The 19095-nt window shown below is 33.9% G+C and overlaps 2 protein-coding genes across 2 annotated transcripts in view; one reads left to right on the forward strand and one right to left on the reverse strand.

The window, feature by feature from the left end:
- Ance-3 (angiotensin-converting enzyme Ance-3) overlaps positions 1–19095 on the reverse strand; it is a 179870-nt gene that overhangs the window by 128524 nt on the left and 32251 nt on the right. Inside the window, exons 8-9 of the mRNA XM_076115152.1 lie at positions 14785–15028; positions 9379–9477 (exon numbers count right to left, since the gene is read on the reverse strand). Coding sequence (XP_075971267.1) covers positions 9379–9477; positions 14785–15028 — 343 coding nt within the window. The remainder of the gene's footprint in view (positions 1–9378; positions 9478–14784; positions 15029–19095) is intronic.
- On the forward strand, positions 2413–4357 carry LOC142973461 (uncharacterized). Its single transcript, XM_076115153.1, has 2 exons — positions 2413–2528; positions 3011–4357. The coding sequence occupies exons 1-2, from the start codon at positions 2517–2519 to the stop codon at positions 4208–4210; spliced, it is 1212 nt and encodes a 403-aa protein (XP_075971268.1). The 5' UTR covers positions 2413–2516; the 3' UTR covers positions 4211–4357.

Raw genomic sequence — 19095 nt, forward strand, 5'->3', positions numbered from 1 at the left:
AACGTGGGTGTGTTTCATTCTGGTCTGTCTACACCTTCGGGTATAAAAAGCATGTTGTTATGTGGCATGGTGGATAAAATGGCCATCACGCCGCTACCATTGCGCCGGGAGATCGTGGGTTCGATTCCCAATCGGAACAATTATTTGTGCGATCCACAAATAGTTGTTTCAGGCCTGGATGTACTTTGTCGTTGTTTTTGTATGTTTGTTAAAGTCCCCGCGACACAAAAGCAATTTTTAAGGGCGGGAGATATCTTTTTTAACATAAAAAACAAACTAATCTCTAGTATGTATTTTGCTAATAAGCTTCGTCCGAAAATATTTTCGATTAGATGTTAAACTAGTTTTGTTTAGTCACGGCTGACTTGTGTTTATCCAATTTAAAAACTACAAATATCTGCGTATTTCATCAAAATTATCTAGTAGTTTTTGTATGAAGTAACAATATTTTTTTAACATTTATTCGCTCTTTCAACGTTGATATTAGAAATATGTAGGTATGTAATACGAGAAAATGACCCGTATAATATGTTAAAAGGTTCACCCCCTATATCATGGGACTAACATAGTTAATAGAGAAACAGGAGTGTATTTCATTCATCTCCGCTTACACATTCAAATATAATAGGAATGATATTATGTTTGTATGTATGTAAAATAAAACATAATGAATATAATAAAAATAACTTTCACATTTTAGATTTAGTACATATTAGCAAGCATTACTAGAGATTAAAACACGAACAGAATGACTAATCACAATTTCTACATAATTCACAAAAATTTAGCAAAACATTATGCCTAAATTATGAAAAATGAAGTTATAATATCGTAATAAAATATAATACGATTAAAATTTGCAAATTAATTTCTATATTTTGATTCTTAAAAGCCGAAACTGAACGGGTTATTATAAATCATAACGGTTTGAATTATGTGAGGTTGTTTTAGCGTATAATATTGATGATTGTTGGTCTCGCTTTAAAGAAATAATGGCTACTGGTCATTAGTTTATATGTAATGATGTAGTTGTAAAAATAAAACACGTATTGTTTATAAGAACTGATTTAATTATTACACGTAAACGTTAAATAAATAAGTTATACTAAGTAATTAAAAACAGAGCAACAAAATGTATGACCCTTTATGATAATCATTTAAATCAAAATCGTATTATTCCGGGTGTTGCTGACAGGTTTATGAATATTATCGTTAACATTATTTGACAACTAAATGTAAGCCGATAGCTTCTGGCTAGTTTTTGATGACACATCCTTATATGGGCTAGCGTCGACTGAATTTACGTCAACGAATAGATCAAATTTTCAGGGAGAATACGTCGAGAATAATAATTTGTAAAATTATTAAATTACTGACATGGAACTAACCAACGCCAAAGATTATTCTTTATGATTAAATAGTATTACAAATTACCGTTTACTTTATAGTTATTGAATATAAAAGTGATATACGCGACAATCACCTGCCTGCGAAAAACTCCAAAGCTAATATTTACTCATTTATTTGTTTCATAAATAAACATATATGCGACAATCTTCTGCCATCACACGGAAATTATTTTCTATATAGAACGTTTAGGGTCATTGGCTTCCCATATCATTAATCATTAGTTCATGACAGCCGAAAGTCATGGCATACAAACATAAGCAGTAATTTGTAACTTTAATAAATATATTGCGTTCGGTAAAACAAATAATAATTTTGCTATACGTAATGAAATTAGCTTTAGATTCGATTCTTTGGTCAGGAAAGCTATTTTCAAGGAATGGAGGATAATGATGGAAGAACTGTCTTTTATCATCAGCAGGATAAACCCATTTCTAAAATACACTGGTTTAGATTTTTTCATTCATTATTCATTTAGAATATAATATATTGTGTTAATAGGTGTGTTATTTAACATGAAAACGTTAAATAACACACCTATAAACGTAAATAGAATTCTAATTGTCTTTAGTGTATAAGCTATAGTGATACTAGAAATAGCATGATAGGAATATTAAAAAAAAAACTGGAACTACTGTTACTTCAGCCCAAATAATCTTTGACCAGAAAAAAATAATTATAATATTTGCATAGCAACTCTTTAATTTATTACTCAACAATTTTCACAATACAACGCGAGTATTATTTCGATACACAGATCGAAAAACATAAAATATATCAAAAACGAGCGCTCCAGTTATTTCGATAATCACTTGCAATACAATTTGAGATTACCATATTCTCATAACTACATAGAACAAAACAAAACTGCACTAATTTTACACATCACTCATATTACTTACACTTAATCTACGGCAAACTGGCTTAAGCATACGTCCCATCTTCTATGAAAAAAAAATATCTACACCCACATACGTACAACACACACACAGCGAAAGTGTTTGCAACATTCGTATATACGATACTTGCATGAGGTATAAAACCGGGTAACTGGTGAGGTTGAAATACACTCAAGGCGTACCATTCGCTGAACAACAAGCGAAGCGAAAATGAAGCTACTGGTTAGTAGAAAAATCTAGTGACAGTGTTATGTGTGTGTGCTCGGATGTCAAGTGTCAATGTTTGTGAAATTTTACAGTGGAATCTTCTTTTTCAAATCTTCTGTACACCGTACCTTTTTCCCGGACGTATCTCGTATACATGAGATGAAATCGATAGTTTTATAAGTGAATAAAGTAACCAGATCAATATTACGTAAAGATATTTCCTTATTCGCATAACTAGTCGTTATGACTTGTCCCACAATGCTCGGAAAGTTCTTGTGTTCACTTCCACTTAGATTTCACTGGTATAAGTTAATTTCCCTTTTCATTTAGCGTTTCCTATGCAATTTTAATTTCGTTTTTGTTTAGAATAACGGTGCATCTTGATTGTAGCGTAGCGAATGTTGTTCAACGACTTTGAGACATAGTATACTTACATGAATATCTTTTTGTTATTTGTGTTGATGATTTCTAATAAAGCTTTTTTCTTACATTTACAGAGGTCTTCCCTAATCCTGGCCGTGGCAATAAGCCTGGCCACGGCAGAGGAAAAGGCGGAGAAGGACACAAAGGCTGAACCAAAAGCAGCAGAAGAAACGAAGAGACAAGACAAAAGAGGACTCTCAGAATACTACGGGGATTTCGGCGAACATGACTTTGGTGGAAGCGACCTGGGTGGCCACATAGGTGGCGGAGACCTCGGTGGGGACATCGGCGGTGATATTGGACACGGTCTTGAGCACGGTCATGGCCACGAGGAACACCACGTCAAGACCATTACTGTGGTCAAGAAGGTGCCTCTGCCATACCCTGTAGAGAAACACATCCCAGTGCCTGTCGAGAAGCACGTGCCATATCCCGTCAAAGTACATGTACCCCACCCTTACCCAGTCGTCAAGACCGTCCACTTCCCCGTCAAGGAGATCATCAAGGTTCCCGAGTACATCCCTAAGCCATACCCCGTGACGAAACACGTGCCTGTACCCGTGAAGGTCCACGTCGAGAACCCCGTGCCAGTGAAGGTCTACGAGCATGTCCCATACCCTGTTGAGAAACACATTCCAGTTCCAGTCAAGGTGCACGTACCTCATCCGTACCCCGTTGAAAAGAAGGTGCCCTTCCCAGTGAAGGTTCCAGTCAAGGTACCAGTCCCGTACCCAGTTGAGAAAATCATCCACTACCCAGTTCAAGTGCCGGTCGACCACCCCGTGCCAGTTCACATTGAGAAACCCGTGCCGGTTCCAGTGGAGAAGCCAGTGCCTTACCCAGTCGAGAAGAAGGTGCCCTACCCCGTGAAGGTGCATGTCGACAACCCAGTGCCCGTGCACGTTGAGAAGCCAGTGCCTTACACTGTCAAAGTTCCCGTGCCAGCGCCCTACCCCGTTGAGAAGGTGATTCCTTACCCAGTAGAGAAGAAGGTGCCCATCCCTGTTAAGATCCCTGTCGACAGGCCTGTGCCAGTTCACATTGAGAAGCATGTGCCTTACCATGTGGAGAAGCACGTGCCTTATGCCGTGAAGGTGCCAGTACCTATTGTCGAGCACCATGGGGAGGAACATCATGATGTCCACCATCACGACATCCACCACCACGACATCCACCACCACGAAGGTGAGAGTCTCGGCGACTTCGGAGGTCACGAGGGTTTAGAAGAACACCATGACTTCCAAGAGCATCATGAGCTTCACCATCATCATTAACAGAACTGATCTCTTTATTTTTTTCTTTAGCTTTAAAGTGTTATCTTGGTTAGTAATTGTTTTTTTATTTTATTTTTTATATGACTGCTATGTACCTGTGACGAATGTAAATAGAAACGAGAGTATTAAAAAGGTGATATAAATGTTTGTTGTGGTTTTATTTTGGATGAAATAATGTTGGGTATTATGATGATAATTGGTGAGACGGTCTAGCGATCGCAAGCGCGACTGATAGTTAGGTTCCGGGTTTGATTACTGGTTCGAGAGCATTCTTAGCACATAAGTATGTCATCATACTATCATCTTTTCACACAATCGTGTAATGAGTCTATTACACTTACTACAAGATAACAAGTAAGACGATACACAGAGATAAAAACCAACAAAACAATGCACCGTTGGGAAAATAAACCAAATGACATTATAAGTATCTTTGTTACAATCCGTAGTTAATTTCATTACCGTAATTCATACTTTACGAAAGAAATACATAGTTAAGAAACATATTCCTTCACATAACACAAACAACAGTAATTTTGCTTATTTTTTCTATAAAACTAGCAATTCAGTGCATATATCGTCTTATAAGGAAAAATAAACTACAGAAAGATCTACTAAAAATTCTATAGGCTTTTGATGTGGGCTGTTTAAAATTAGCTTGAACTCACAGCATTACATAAGAACAGTTAAGAGTTTAACGCCACAGCGCATGCTACACACGCTTCTAGATCGAAGGCTGTTGCGTAAATTGTGGAGTGTTTTGTTTGATATTAATAACTTTAAAGTGTGGTATCATTAACTATGAAATATTATTTTCTTATTAATTAGAGCTACTCTATTTTGTTTATATTAAAATAAATAAATAAATAAATAATATATATTGGGACAACACTTAAATACTATAAATACATAATATAATAATACTCAAATGAAGCACTTAAAGACCTAAGACATACATTAAAGCTGGTCTATTATACAATTAATTTAACGTGAACAACAGTAAAAAACAGTGTGATGATGTTGGTAAGTGAAAAAGTTGTGTATTGCTGCTGATTGTATTATTTTACTTTTATTACTCCCCCATGCCATCTCAAACACACCTATCGTAGACCTCTCTAACTACCCCGGTTAGGCTTGGAAATCTTCCTTAGCACAAAAGCTAATTAAGGTCTTATATTCATAAGAGATACGAAATAGAGACCATCGTAAAACTTTTAATCGTCATTATTATAACTCAGGAAGAGTAAACCAGTTCATTATGAGTCAAACATATATACATACATACATACAAACATAAATAGATTTAATTGTCTTACAACCAACTTTCACAATCAGTCCTGTTTTCAAAACAATTTCAAATGTCAATAATTTTATGTCTTTTAAAAGTTTGGAAAGTTAAAATGTAAATAAGTTATCAAAATCTAAATGTTATGTAAAAAGTAGGTTCGATGGCCGTTTACAGAATATATTAAATATAACGTAATTATTATAAAACTTTGCAATAGAAACTTTGTAAAAATGTGGATAGTTTTGAGCATATTTCTTGATAGTTTTTAATTTTATATCTATAAATAATAATTTCTATGCTCAGTTTTCTTAAGGCTTAGCATCATAGTTTTAATACATTCAATTAAGATCAACTTTTTCTCACTTTTTAACTTTGCAATGTTCCTTTTTGGGGCAGTATTGATCAACAAAAAATATTAAGAATTTTGATCCCTAAACGGAAATGCAGAAACATCGAAAACTTTAGTCTTGTTTTTATATGTAAGCCTACAACATGTATCGTTGCTTAACTACAGGGTACTAATAACTCAATACAACCAATTTCCAATAAATTGATTCTTGAGCAAATGTCATTATCAATTTTGAAACCAATCACCTTGACTTAAGGTGTATTATTACATAATCCTATAATTTACTATGATTGGTCACCTACGTTGAAAGTTACGGGCTTAATAAAGCCTACATCTTTCGAGAAGGTGAAATATAAAAGTAGATATTATCTCATTCTTAAAGAAGACTGGTTTATGTTTAGCCTTTAATTAGTAAGGGTCAATGACTTCAAATAGCAAACTTTTTTTCAAGCAATCAAAAAGAAAAAAGATCAACGAAAATTATGCCTATAGATTTAATCTGATAGAAATTAATCAGTAAAAACATAAATGCAGGCCTCAAACAGAAACCAGACCTAATACACAACATAAATAATCCAAAAGGCACACACTAGAACAGTAACACTACATAAATAACAACCAGTTTAACAACCGCCACACTTTACATCATCGAAACCACAACTTCCTTTATCGAATCACCAAAAACCATAGCGTATTCAGCGCTTAACCGAATGTCAATTTCCTATTCATAATCGCACATCGTTAAGGAAACGTTGCGTAACGTTACGTAAACTGTCTCATCAGGTTACACCGTTGCTAGCTTCCGAGGATCAATTATGAGGCTTTTATGGTAAACAGATACACGTAAAAGGTATTTTTGGAATGTGAGTCATAAATCGTAGAAGAAACGTTCTGCTAGTACAAAAGACATCAACGCGTTCGCAGTTTTATGTTGAATGAAATAAATGTTTGCTTGGTACAAAAGACATCAACGCGTTCCATATAATTTTCATAGTAAATGTTTTAAATGACATGTTTCACATTTCAATTCCTAGGAAATAATATTGTAATATTGAGTAGTAACCTAGCACAGGCACTAATAAATAGTACACAATTATACAGGAACTAAAACTAATTATTTTGTTTAATGAATTGGCAACAAAATTGATACATTAACCCAGTAGACCATCGTCAATCAAATAACAAGTATGCAACCACTAGAGTGAAACTACTAACCGTAATAGATTAACCACTATTATTACATTGAAAGGAGATTAATGTCAGCTTAGTTTTAGCACGCTAATTATATAATAAGTTATTAGACCGAACTAAGGCTGAAAAAGTAGGTGTGTGTAGTAGACTAACTAATTTGATATTGCTCAAACTTCATTTAAATTTATATTCAACTGCTTTTAGTTATTTTAAACTTGTAATTACGGTATTGTTAAGAGGAAGGAATTGTGTGAAATGAGCTTCGCGTCAAATATTAATTAAAAAATCATTGGGTTGGGTTGATTTTTTTAACCTTTAACATTATAAACCTCTAATGGTAAACATCGGTCGTTTGATTTACCTAGCTCATATGCGTGTACGAGAATTGAATTTATAAAGGCATAGATGAAATAAAGCTCCCCAAGACTGAAGGTAGTCTTACAACAATGACAAACAAATGTAAGTAGATAAAGAAGTAGAGAGATATAATAGAGAGTATTTTCAATTACAAAATCAAATTCACAGTTGTTTCAATTGCAAGCGTTGTAGTTGTACCGCAAATGTCACAATACCGTGGGAACAATGTCCACCGTCACTGGACATAGTGGACATGACTTATCGATACAATGCGACTGAAATCTGTGAATACATTCACTTAAGACTATTATGTGTCAGTTTGTTTGTTACTTGGAATCTAGAGTCGTGAACAAGGTGTAGAATATTTCTGGGATTGTGGGAACGAATAAATTAAATAGTTATATACATTATTGATCTAAAAAAAAAAACACTAAATAAGTCATTATTCTGGGCATTATAAGGGTTATTTTTGCGCGGCTTGAACGATTTTGACTCTAGGTTGACCACTAAACATACTATAAGAAGAAGTTTACTTTAGCGAAAAACAAAGATATCCTGTTTCATAATGTTTCCTTTCAATTCCTTATACAACAAATTAAGGTTCATGTGAGACCAACAAAGTTTTTGAACCTCAATTTGCTTCTATTCTTGTGAAAACGATATAGTGTAGTGGTTGAAGATGTCTCAACCCATAACTAATTGACAAAACAAGACAGTTGTAAATCTGCTCTAAAGATATCAAAAACCATTCTCCATTTTGGTTTTCTTATTATTATATCTGATCTTTGAAAGAGTTATTTAAGACACAATACAATTACTAAGAATTGAAAGCTGAACTGCCACTGTTGTTACTGTATGCAAATGTCATCGCGATGGAGTGCAATAACCGGACCACGTTGTATAACGTGTAAGACAATCAATCCAGCAGTAATCTGATACATTTAGTAATTTCTTGGTATTACAGAGTAGACAGTGAGATAGTTTCCTACAAATTAATTACATCTTTTTGTTTCAGAATAACTTTGAATAACTTATTAGTCACGTAGTTGTCAGAAAAATGCGATATAAATGATTTAGACAGGTATGTTCACTTGTTTAAGTATTTTCCTGCTATTTTTATATCACAACATATAGCATTTATTTTTGCGTGAGGACAAAGTAAAAAGTAAACAGATTATTGTATTCTATATTAAGTATATTTATGTTTCATAAACGTATTAGCTTTTTAAACAAAATGCATACTCCTGATTCAAGTGAAGATTATTTGAACTTTGAGACCTTCAATCCAGATTAAACAAAAATTTGACAAACTCTTTGTATTCACAATAACTGTGTCATGAATTAAATTTACCGTTTCAAAATACCCTGTGTTGTGTCTTTGCAACCGGTAGATTTTTGATATCGATACGAGACAGTTTATTTAATAAGACTACGTTTAAATTAAATTAATTAAGGCTTAACATTTAAGTAAATTAATGTTGCAATGTATAACTGTAATTGGATTAAACACCACAAAACGTTTTATTACTTAAATACGTCGTTAATCTTACAAAAGTCGTTCAATCGAACAACTGTATTAAGGAAACATTAAAGTAAGGAAATTATTGTGATTGCATTGGCTGTCGCACTTTATGATTATATTCTTCAATATGTGCTGTTTTCACTCTGTAGTATTTACATTGCAGGTGTGCATATTTCGTTCAACTCAATTCGTTGGCATGACTTCTGCAAAATATTTTGGGCCTGTAAGTTTTATTTTTTCTTTGGATGCCTAAATCAGTAAAAACCTTGATCTCTTTTAAGTTTCCATTCTGTGCTCAGTTTAATTTGCTGATTTTTTCCTTTAAATATTAAAATGGACAGTTCGGTCTCTTTCTAATGCCCTTCTGTATTCATCCAAAGAAATTGCAAAATATTAAATCTTGGTTGCGTTTAAATATTCGTGTTAAATTCTCCAAACGAATTCTTAGATGCTAAACTTACCTGATATAAGGAATGTTGGCCGGGATGTGGTACTTGGAGCCAGGGTCGAAGTCCAGCTCTGACCGGAGTACGGGCGGCTTGATGCCTTGATACTGCTCCCTGTGAAGAAAAGAGTGGTTTGATTATTTGACACAATACAAGATGCCGTATAGGCAATTGTAGCTAGTAGAGATGAATAAAAAAATGCTCGAGTCTTGAATTTACTAGGTTGTACTATTGTTCCTCGAAATGTTTAATTTGAAAGAAATAAAGGCTTAATAAATGTCATCAGAATTTTAGTTTTTTATATTGACCTCCTAGCGCGACCTCCTAGGAACCATTCATTCATTGTTTAAAAAAGAAAAACAAACAGAAACAAATTTAGTAACAATTTTCACATTTTTTGACCAAATGGCTATTGACAATAATAACCACCAATCTGGTTCATTCATCGTTTATTATATCAAGGAAATAGTTTCAAATATTTTGATGCTATATGCTAGAACCACAACCAATTTCGAAATTCCTACAAAAATAATCAAAGCATTTAAAACTGCATAACAATTTCAACCATTGCAATGACTGAAACATTCGCATTAAGAAAGTCTTTCCTAACTGTCCCCGTACGTGCACATTACAAATGTAATAATCGCAAGTATGTTATTAAAAGAATTAGGCCAATTGGTCAAGACAAGAGATTTTTGTTATTATGTAATGTAATGCATTCTGTAACTTAGTACGGAGTTGAAGGCTTGTGTAGTGAGAGGTAGCGGAGAGATTAAGAGTATACAATAAAGGTATGTTTCTTCATAGTCTAGTAAAATTTATTGACCGTAAATTTTTCTACAGATTTCTAATTCATTAAACTTTTGATAGGTTAGGCTTGGTCCTCACATATACGGTTAGCGTTAATCGGCCTAGGCGGGAGACAAAACCGAATATGTGTAAATGAACCCGATTGGCACGAGCCGAACAAGTGAGTCGAGTTGATTTTGTTGTTTGATAAATATTGCCGATCTAAATATGTATGTACATACAATTTCTTTATTTAAGATCGCCCTAAGAAAAAACATTACATATTTCCTTGTTTTTATTGTATTTCTAATTATTCTGGCGTTGTGATCAGTGACAGATGGACAGCAAAGTCCTAGCAACAGGGTCTCGATTCAACTCTTGGGTAACGGAAGATTCTCATTAGGTAACTGAAATTAATGTATGATTAGCTAAACTTAACCCGAGCATCAAATAACCAAGTAATAACAATGACCTAATAGCTAGCAAAAACTAATTACACATTAATTATCTGATTCTTATGATCTCTACTACTGATAAATTCGTAATTTTTATTTGTTACGGATGACTGCCTACATATATAATTCTGTATTGTACAAGGTCTCAGGTTCGATTCCTGAGCGTTACCAACTAATATTGGCCGCTGATGCTTTCTACTTTATGTAAGAATATTCCTGAGTTTCGAAGCGTGCGAAATGACCATAGATTCACCCTCTATTACACGGAATCACAGTAATTACATTGTTATCTGCTATAGGATGTACTATAAAATATTTCATTTTATATTATTTCAGAACTAAGTTAATAATTTTAATTTTTTTAACCTATACTGTCCCATTGTCGGGCAAAGGACTCCAACATACTCTTCCACCGGTCTCTATCCTCAGCCATTTCCTGCCACCCTTCCAGATACGTGTCCAAATCGTCACGCAATCGAATAATAATATTAAGTTTGTAAATATGTTTAATCCCTACTGGTTCAATATAAGTTCATAAACTCGCTCCCGCTACCGCTTTACACACAAAACTCTCGCTTTTACCCGAGATATGAACCCGTTAGTCGGAGTCAAGGCCGACCGACGACCGCAATACCATCACCTATTAGACCAGTTTGTTAACACTAACACAACCATGGTGGTTTTGTTCTGACATTATTGATGGGAACTTTGCGAAATATATGATTTGATGTGAGTAATGTAGTGTCATTTGTGACTGACAAATGTTACTTAGCTTGGTTAATTGAGAAATAAATGACTATGGTAGGTAAGTCTGTAAGTATTTTCTTTTAATTAAAGTCTAATTAATATTGAAGAATATAATATTTTTTAATCAAATTTAAGGTGTAGCTTTAGTTACAGAGTCGTAATTGATATTATCGAAAATCTATGTATTTAAGGCAATAGGTTAAGACTATGGTTCACCATACATTAAATTTTACGGGCTTAATTTTATTTGCGACGATTTGTAGATGAAAAAATCTGTTGATAAAATTGTCACTGTCATCAATTGCCCCTATCCTAAGACCTAAGACCTTTTAAAACTGAGCTCTATCATCAATTAAACAAGAAATACTAACTATCAGCTTGGCAATCAGACAGCTCTAATGAAGTCAAAGTCACTCGCAATACCTTACATTACACCATATGAAATTATAAAAACCGAACGCAAGAAACCTCGATGCTTTCGATATAATATTTAGTAATCATACCACTTGAATTATTTATAACGTATCAAGACCTTCACCGGGTCATAGCTGTCTATAAATATATACATTGCAAAGATATATTTATATCTATGTTAATAAGTATTGCATTTTTTGTCTAAAATATTTAATTTTAAACTTAATTGACCATGAAGTTTCACTCTTTACAGAATCTTTTCAAAAGCTCTAACACGAACCATTCATCTTATTTGAAAAAAAAAGGGCATTTTTAAGGTTAAAATAAATACAACGTCATATACTATTAAACAAAAATATTTTAAGGAAATTAAGTTTGGAATGTTACCTCAATAGCTGGTTTAAAATGATTAAGCTTTTCACGTTATTTTTTAAACTAATGGTACCAGACTAAAAGTTTCAATTTGAGTAATCGATTGAATAATGCATAACGAACAGTCGCAGTCCATAACTGAACTGTCCTGACAATGAAGGCTGAAGGGTGCCGAGGTTAATTTCTGCAACCACACCCTTGAGAAGGTAGGTCAAAGGCTTGCAGGTAATTTTACTTCATTTACTGCCCTACCATTAAATAAGGTGTAAAGTAAGTGTAGTGTAAGTATTTATAACATAAAATAATTATTAAGTTTATTTTTGCTTCCTTAGAATGCACTCAAATTTATTGTTATTGTGCTTATTTTACACAATACTACATTAAGTTACCCCCAATTTTTTTTTAATACTGTATTGACTGTAGTTTTATAACTATTAATATTTTACTGGTCTCTGGTACTCATATCGAAAGCGGTAACCCCTTATTTCAATTTAAATCGGTAATTAAAATGGCGTGTCATCCGTTTTAAAATACTTAATGTTTAATACAACTAGACCTAATAATCTCGTTATTACGAAACAATATAATTTAGTAGGTTTCTATTTCAGTCGCAAAAAAAGCCTTAAAGATAATCTCTAAAGCAATTTCATATCTCAACATACTTATTAACATACTCAAGAAACAAGCATCATAATTATAAACACACCTACAAAACTATTGATTTATAAACAAACGTGTATTAAGGGTTATAACACAACACTGCGACGTGACATCGTAACGCAAGAATATGTTCGCTCGCTCGCTCTCGACTAAACCATTGAGGAAAACTTTCGATACAGGCAAGTGTCAAAGAATGAGAATAGGAAGAATTCCGGGGTCTCCCAACGAGAGTTTTGTCAAACATCGTCCAGCGTGATTAATATAGTTATACTCGCGCCATTAAAAACAAACAAACTACGTCATAATCAAAATAATTATTGACAATATGCAGGTGCGAGCGAGATAATCCAAGAAAATGACATGACAATCCAACTAGCACACAATAAGTGCGCTATAACAAGCTGCACAATGGCCGGTTAAAGGATTTTTATGACGGCTTTGACTCCTTTAGTAAAAAGTATAGTGGTTCTATGTATGGGAAGTCACAATCTAAAGGAACGTAGAAATGTGTAAGTGCGAGTAAGAGAGTCCAATAAAATTACACGACAAAGTTCACACCTTAATGGCTCAAGTATACTCTGATTCGCGGTGTTGTGTTTCAAACCTTATAATTTGACCTAGAAGACAGTATAATTTCACTCGCACCGGACCGTTAACATTATGTCATGAGTTGCGTGTACCGAATTATCTAACCGTAATGAGCTGTGCGTCTTTAAAATACGCAAATAATTGTTCAAAGAACGATTAGGTTGTTGAGTGATTATTTTGTGATACTGTGTCGAGGAGACGGATGTATGTAAATTGTTTGTATGTAATTGTATGTTAGAGGATGTTATTTATAGGTGACCGAGTAAACTTTTTGGAAACTTAGTTAGCACTTTATACAACATCCTGCAATGGATTACATACAATATATTACTTTTTTTTAGTTGAAACTTATTACAGTATATGTATTGACAAGATAATCGAGAGAATCGCGTTACTTTAATCAGATCAAGAATTTTTTTTTTAATCTCATAGTAAGTATTTCTATTCTCATGGTGGTTAATTATGATTTAAATCATTATAATTTATGGTAAACAGTGTTGGTAAACACTGGTTTACATAATAATATGTACGTTTTATTGTACATATGTATGTTTTGTTTGTACGTATTATTGTAGATTGTTAATACTGAGTTCAAATTCCTGAAGATCTTATATTACGATCGAAAAATGAGCAGCTTTTGCATTATTAATTTAATATGGCTTATCTATTATTACTCAATTGCCCACAAGTGGAAGGAATATTGGTCAGAATAGTATATCTCTAGTCTTATTTAACAACTTAATAATAATGATTGATATACGATCCTGAATTACATAAAGCAACATCAGATGGACGAGATACGCGTATTGCGTGCAGCGCAGCCGCGTGCGACGGATTACTTCACAGCCTTCACTTATACACTTGTTACTATCTGCTCATCATATTGGTAATCGGATGCTTCTTGTGATAGTTTATGTAAGGTATGAAAAAGATAATTGCTGTATTTTCACTAGAGTATAAGCAAAAAATGTACCAATAGAAATACTAATGCAGTAAATGAAAATCGTAGTTTGCTTTCGTGTAGAAAAATAGTATAAGGGATGGAGTTGTTGTTCTCCAAATGGTTACATTGAAACACCATAATTTGAACAATTCTCCTCCTTTTACACGAATCGGGACGATCTTATTATTTCTTCTGGACACAGGACAGTGATTTAATGAACATACAACGTAATTTTGCTGAAATACCGTAAAGTATCTGCCTACCCTGCTCACGGGAAATTACTTACCTCACATAGTTCATAGCTACTGAAGACTTAGTTTACTCAACAGCAAAAGACGTAGGACTTCATTCATCATAATCCTGATTAAGTAATTCTAATTTTCCTACCTATTCATTAAAAAAATACCAGGTTTCTAAGGCTGTAAATTACAGTTAATATGACAAAATACAAACCTAAGTCTCCACCAATGACAATTATACTGTTCCTTCCTCACATCACCGGTGAACACATCCCAGCGCCACCTGTCCATTACAAGCGCGAACGGTAAGAACGCCAGCTTGTCCATCGCTTGAGTGAACAGAAAGTTCATGTCATGAGCCGTGTCGTCTACTGAACGCTGGACCAGGCCTAGGGTTTGAAGATGGCGCGGTGAAGAGACGGAGAGTGCGATCGTCTCGCCGATTGCTTCGTGGAAACCTGTGGAGAAGTTGATATTTATATTAGGGTAGAGCTTTTGGTAAATTTAGCTGTTTTTGTACGAAGAATAAACCTTGTTGCGTGAGAGGGAAGTAATAAACGAACATACAAAATATGAAATCAACTACTATGTATAAGTACTTGCTTTGGCAGTACATATACTAAACTACTATGATGTATAAGAATTCATATGGAGAGTGGCGATCACCCTAAATATACTGCACTAGATATTATTTGTTTATTCATAAATTCAGAGAATATCTTCCTCAGAGAATAAAAAAAAATCGTGATTCTTATTCTATTTCCTAACGCCAACAATGTACCTACGTTATTATTATTCTTGTTAACATCCAAAAGCGTTGGAAATATCGTTCTATGTAAATAAGAATAATTTGATACTTGATTCAATTATGTAAACCATGCTGTTCATAATAGTTTATTATAATTTATTAATTCATTCGTTCTAAGAATTTCCTGTACCATACATATCTCCAAATCATCGATAAATTCAATCATTAGAGCATGACTTTCAGTACATACAACTACAGAATACATAACAGAATGATTGGCCACATCTCCTGATAACAGCAACAAAGGCTTTAATGAAACAATAGCACACTTACAGACGCAACTAGGCTGGAAACTGTGGAAACAATGTACTCTTACTTGAAAATTCTAGATTAATTTGTATTTGTAAATTGCTGATGTAATAAGAGTAATTTGATTCAGGTGTAATATAATAAGCTTTTTGTTTTATTATGTTATTGTTTAAAATGATAATCAATTCCTTACTGATCTAAATTTACGAATGGACAGTTATATTTTGATTATCGTAAGAGAACTATGAATATTTGATATATTTGAATTTGACTTTTACCGTTACTCCAACAATACGTGAAGTATTCTGGACGAAACATGAACTACTAATCAATTAGACTAAAAACATATAACTTATCGATGACAAATTTGTTAAAAAAATGAGGCAAACGAATTGTAAATTAATTATAGTGATATCATTTTTCGTAACTACTCTGTTTCAACCGGTGTGACCTACGATAGTTGAAACTAAAACAGTGACGTCTCATTTTTTTATAATCCATTACTGTCCCACTACTAAGCAAGGGGCTGCTCCGTTGTCGCAATAGATAACTTTAATTGTTTTTGCTCTACAATAGCAAACATGTCATAAATTTTATACTCATAATTTACTCTACTTCCTAAAAGATAACACAATTCAATAACCAATTACACAACTAACTCTCCTTTACCTTAGCCGGCAACTTTGCCTTAGAGAAAGCCGCGCTGATACAAATACAGGAACGGTTCCTACAAATCATAAATTCCGATCCTTATTTGAAACTGTCAATAGACGTTACATCATGAAGTGGAACTAGACGTAGGAAACTTATTGACTTAGTAATCTGGTTTAAAGGTAGGTCTGTAACTGGAATGTGTAACATTACTTCTGGTGGTCGATGTTCAACAATTTTTATCTTGTTATCGACTAATCTATGCTATATAGCTGAAGAGTTTGTTTCTTTGTTTGTTTGTTTGAACACGCTAATCTCAGGAACTACGGTCCGATTTGAAAAAATATTTCAGTGTTAGGTAGCCTATTTATCGAGAAAGGCTATAGGCTGTATATGATCACGCTACGACCAAACGGAGCAGAGTACCAGTAAAAAATGTTGCAAAAACGGGGAAAATTTTGGCCCATTCTGTGTTATGTAACGCAAGTGAAGTTGCGCGAGTCAGCTAGTGTACAGATAAGAACCGTGCCGACGTTGTCATGACAACGGCTTTTAACAGCGGTTTTTGAATACAATTAGTGTAGACCATCATCTAAATAATTTATTATGAGTGCGCTAAACACATTTGAGTATTTAATTTCGTATTCTTTTGTTGTCAATACTGTAACATCGTGTCGTATCATATAAATGAATAGCAGACAGCATTTACAAATATTACAGTAAACGCAGTACACAATCACATTTAAAGAAATGCAAATGCAACAATGAAACTGTAACAAACGTATTAAACATTCCAGAAACTTTAAATTTCCCATAAATTATCTAACACACCATCTTTCCACTCATCTCATTTCAATTTCGTTTAACTTTTCTTATCTACTAATCAAAGTCGGAAAGAAATAAAGCTTGCATACGCTGTTCCCAATCTTAATTAGAATCATCTTAATTAAGTATTCCTCGTACAGAATTTTCCTGCTCGCATTACATTAGTACGTTTACTTAAAGTCTATGATATCGTTCTCCTTTCTCACGAGACTTAAATATTCAAATGAAGACATTTCTATTCGTTTAAGGATTAGTTACAAAATTATACGTAATAGTGCATTGTTTTAGATGCATATCCGTTTGATTGGACAGGATCTTAAGAATGTGAAAGTAGACTGTAGGTAAATTTGGAGTTCGTTTGATCGAAGGAAGTACTATAAATAACTTGCATAAAACTAATGACGAGGTCAATTGTCCAGTACTAGGTAGAGATCAAAATTGTATCATTTAAAAATAATTGTGCACTATGCAAATATTTATTCTGTGTGAGAATCGAACACACAGCCTTCCGGCGCTCTAGTAGGGGCGTGGCTACCACTTTAACCACAACGCCACAACGGCTATCAACAATTCACACGCGTCAATTAATTTCCATTAAGTGGTATTCGTTTTAAAATAATCCCTGTACTAAAAATCACCTGCTTCAATTTATTTGTTTGTTGTTTTAATCCTTCTTTCTCAACAAGGCATTTGATTCTATTTATACACAATTTGCAAAAATGTTGACAATTTAAACCCCATTAAAGGTACCTAGGCTTCAATTTCGAACAAATGTACACCGCAAGTGTATCTCCACGTGGTATTCTGTTCACGCGCATTGAAACAACGCACTCGTCTCGGTATTTAAACCGCTTAAATGCTAGTTTTGTTTTGTCATAATGAATTGTATGAGCCTGTTAGATACGAATTTATAGTTACGTATATTATAACTGTTGTTATGTGTGTTACGAGTATTTTATGTTTCGTTCATTTTCTGGAAAGAAGTAAGCAACAGTTTAAAAAATGGTTTGCGTTTGAAATAAAGATAAAGAAATAGCCTATTATAGGTCTGCGGTCACTTATATAACGTAAAAAAACTATAATTTATTACATACCTACAGTCCTACATTCATACATTGATAAAATCAAGCCTGTTATACCCGAAAGTGTAGGCAGCAAATACACACGTGTTTCGTGATTCTCAATGTTAGTCCCTTAGAATAAGGGGCGAGCCTGTTGCTATATACAGAGCACGTTACCAAATTCCGGACTACTATAAAGAAAATGTAATATAAATATTATAAAAATACTAATAGCATCTTGTCCGATTTGAAATCGAACCTGGGACTTCGTGGTTAGCAATCATACACATCAACCGCGTCACAGGGGCAGACACAATCATTTCTTCTATATAAGAAGCTATATCTATACTAATATTATAAAGCTGAAGAGTTTGTTTGTTTGTTTGTTTGTTTGTTTGTTTGTTTGTTTGTTTGTTTGTTTGTTTGTTTGTTTGTTTGTTTGTTTGTTTGAACGCGCTAATCTCGGGAACTACTGATCCGGTTTGAAAAATTCTTTCAGTGTTAGATAGCACATTTATCGAGGAAGGCTATAGGCTATATATCATCACGCTACGACTAATAGGAGCAGAGCAGCAGTAAAAAATGTTACAAAAACGGGGACAATTTTGACCCATTCTCTCTTATGTGACGCAAGCGAAGTTGCGCGGGTCAGCTAGTAATAAAATAAACGGTAGTACACAAAAGAGATGGCAACAGTGCACAAGTGAAAGCCGCACGCGGATGTTAACCTGCTCCCGATTGATAAACTCGAGCGCGGCTACATAGCGGAAATTCAATCCAGTATTGGTCGTAGCTATAGTACGACATGCCGTGGCGTTGTCTGCTTTACTTTGGGAATTAATTTAAATGTTCTAAGACGGTTTGCGATTTAAAATTATTATGTATAAGATTCTGAGTATTTTTCCAAAATAAAGTCAAGTAAAGACTATGG

This window comes from Anticarsia gemmatalis, chromosome 6, assembly GCF_050436995.1.
Source record: "Anticarsia gemmatalis isolate Benzon Research Colony breed Stoneville strain chromosome 6, ilAntGemm2 primary, whole genome shotgun sequence".
NCBI classification, from domain to species: domain Eukaryota; kingdom Metazoa; phylum Arthropoda; class Insecta; order Lepidoptera; family Erebidae; genus Anticarsia; species Anticarsia gemmatalis.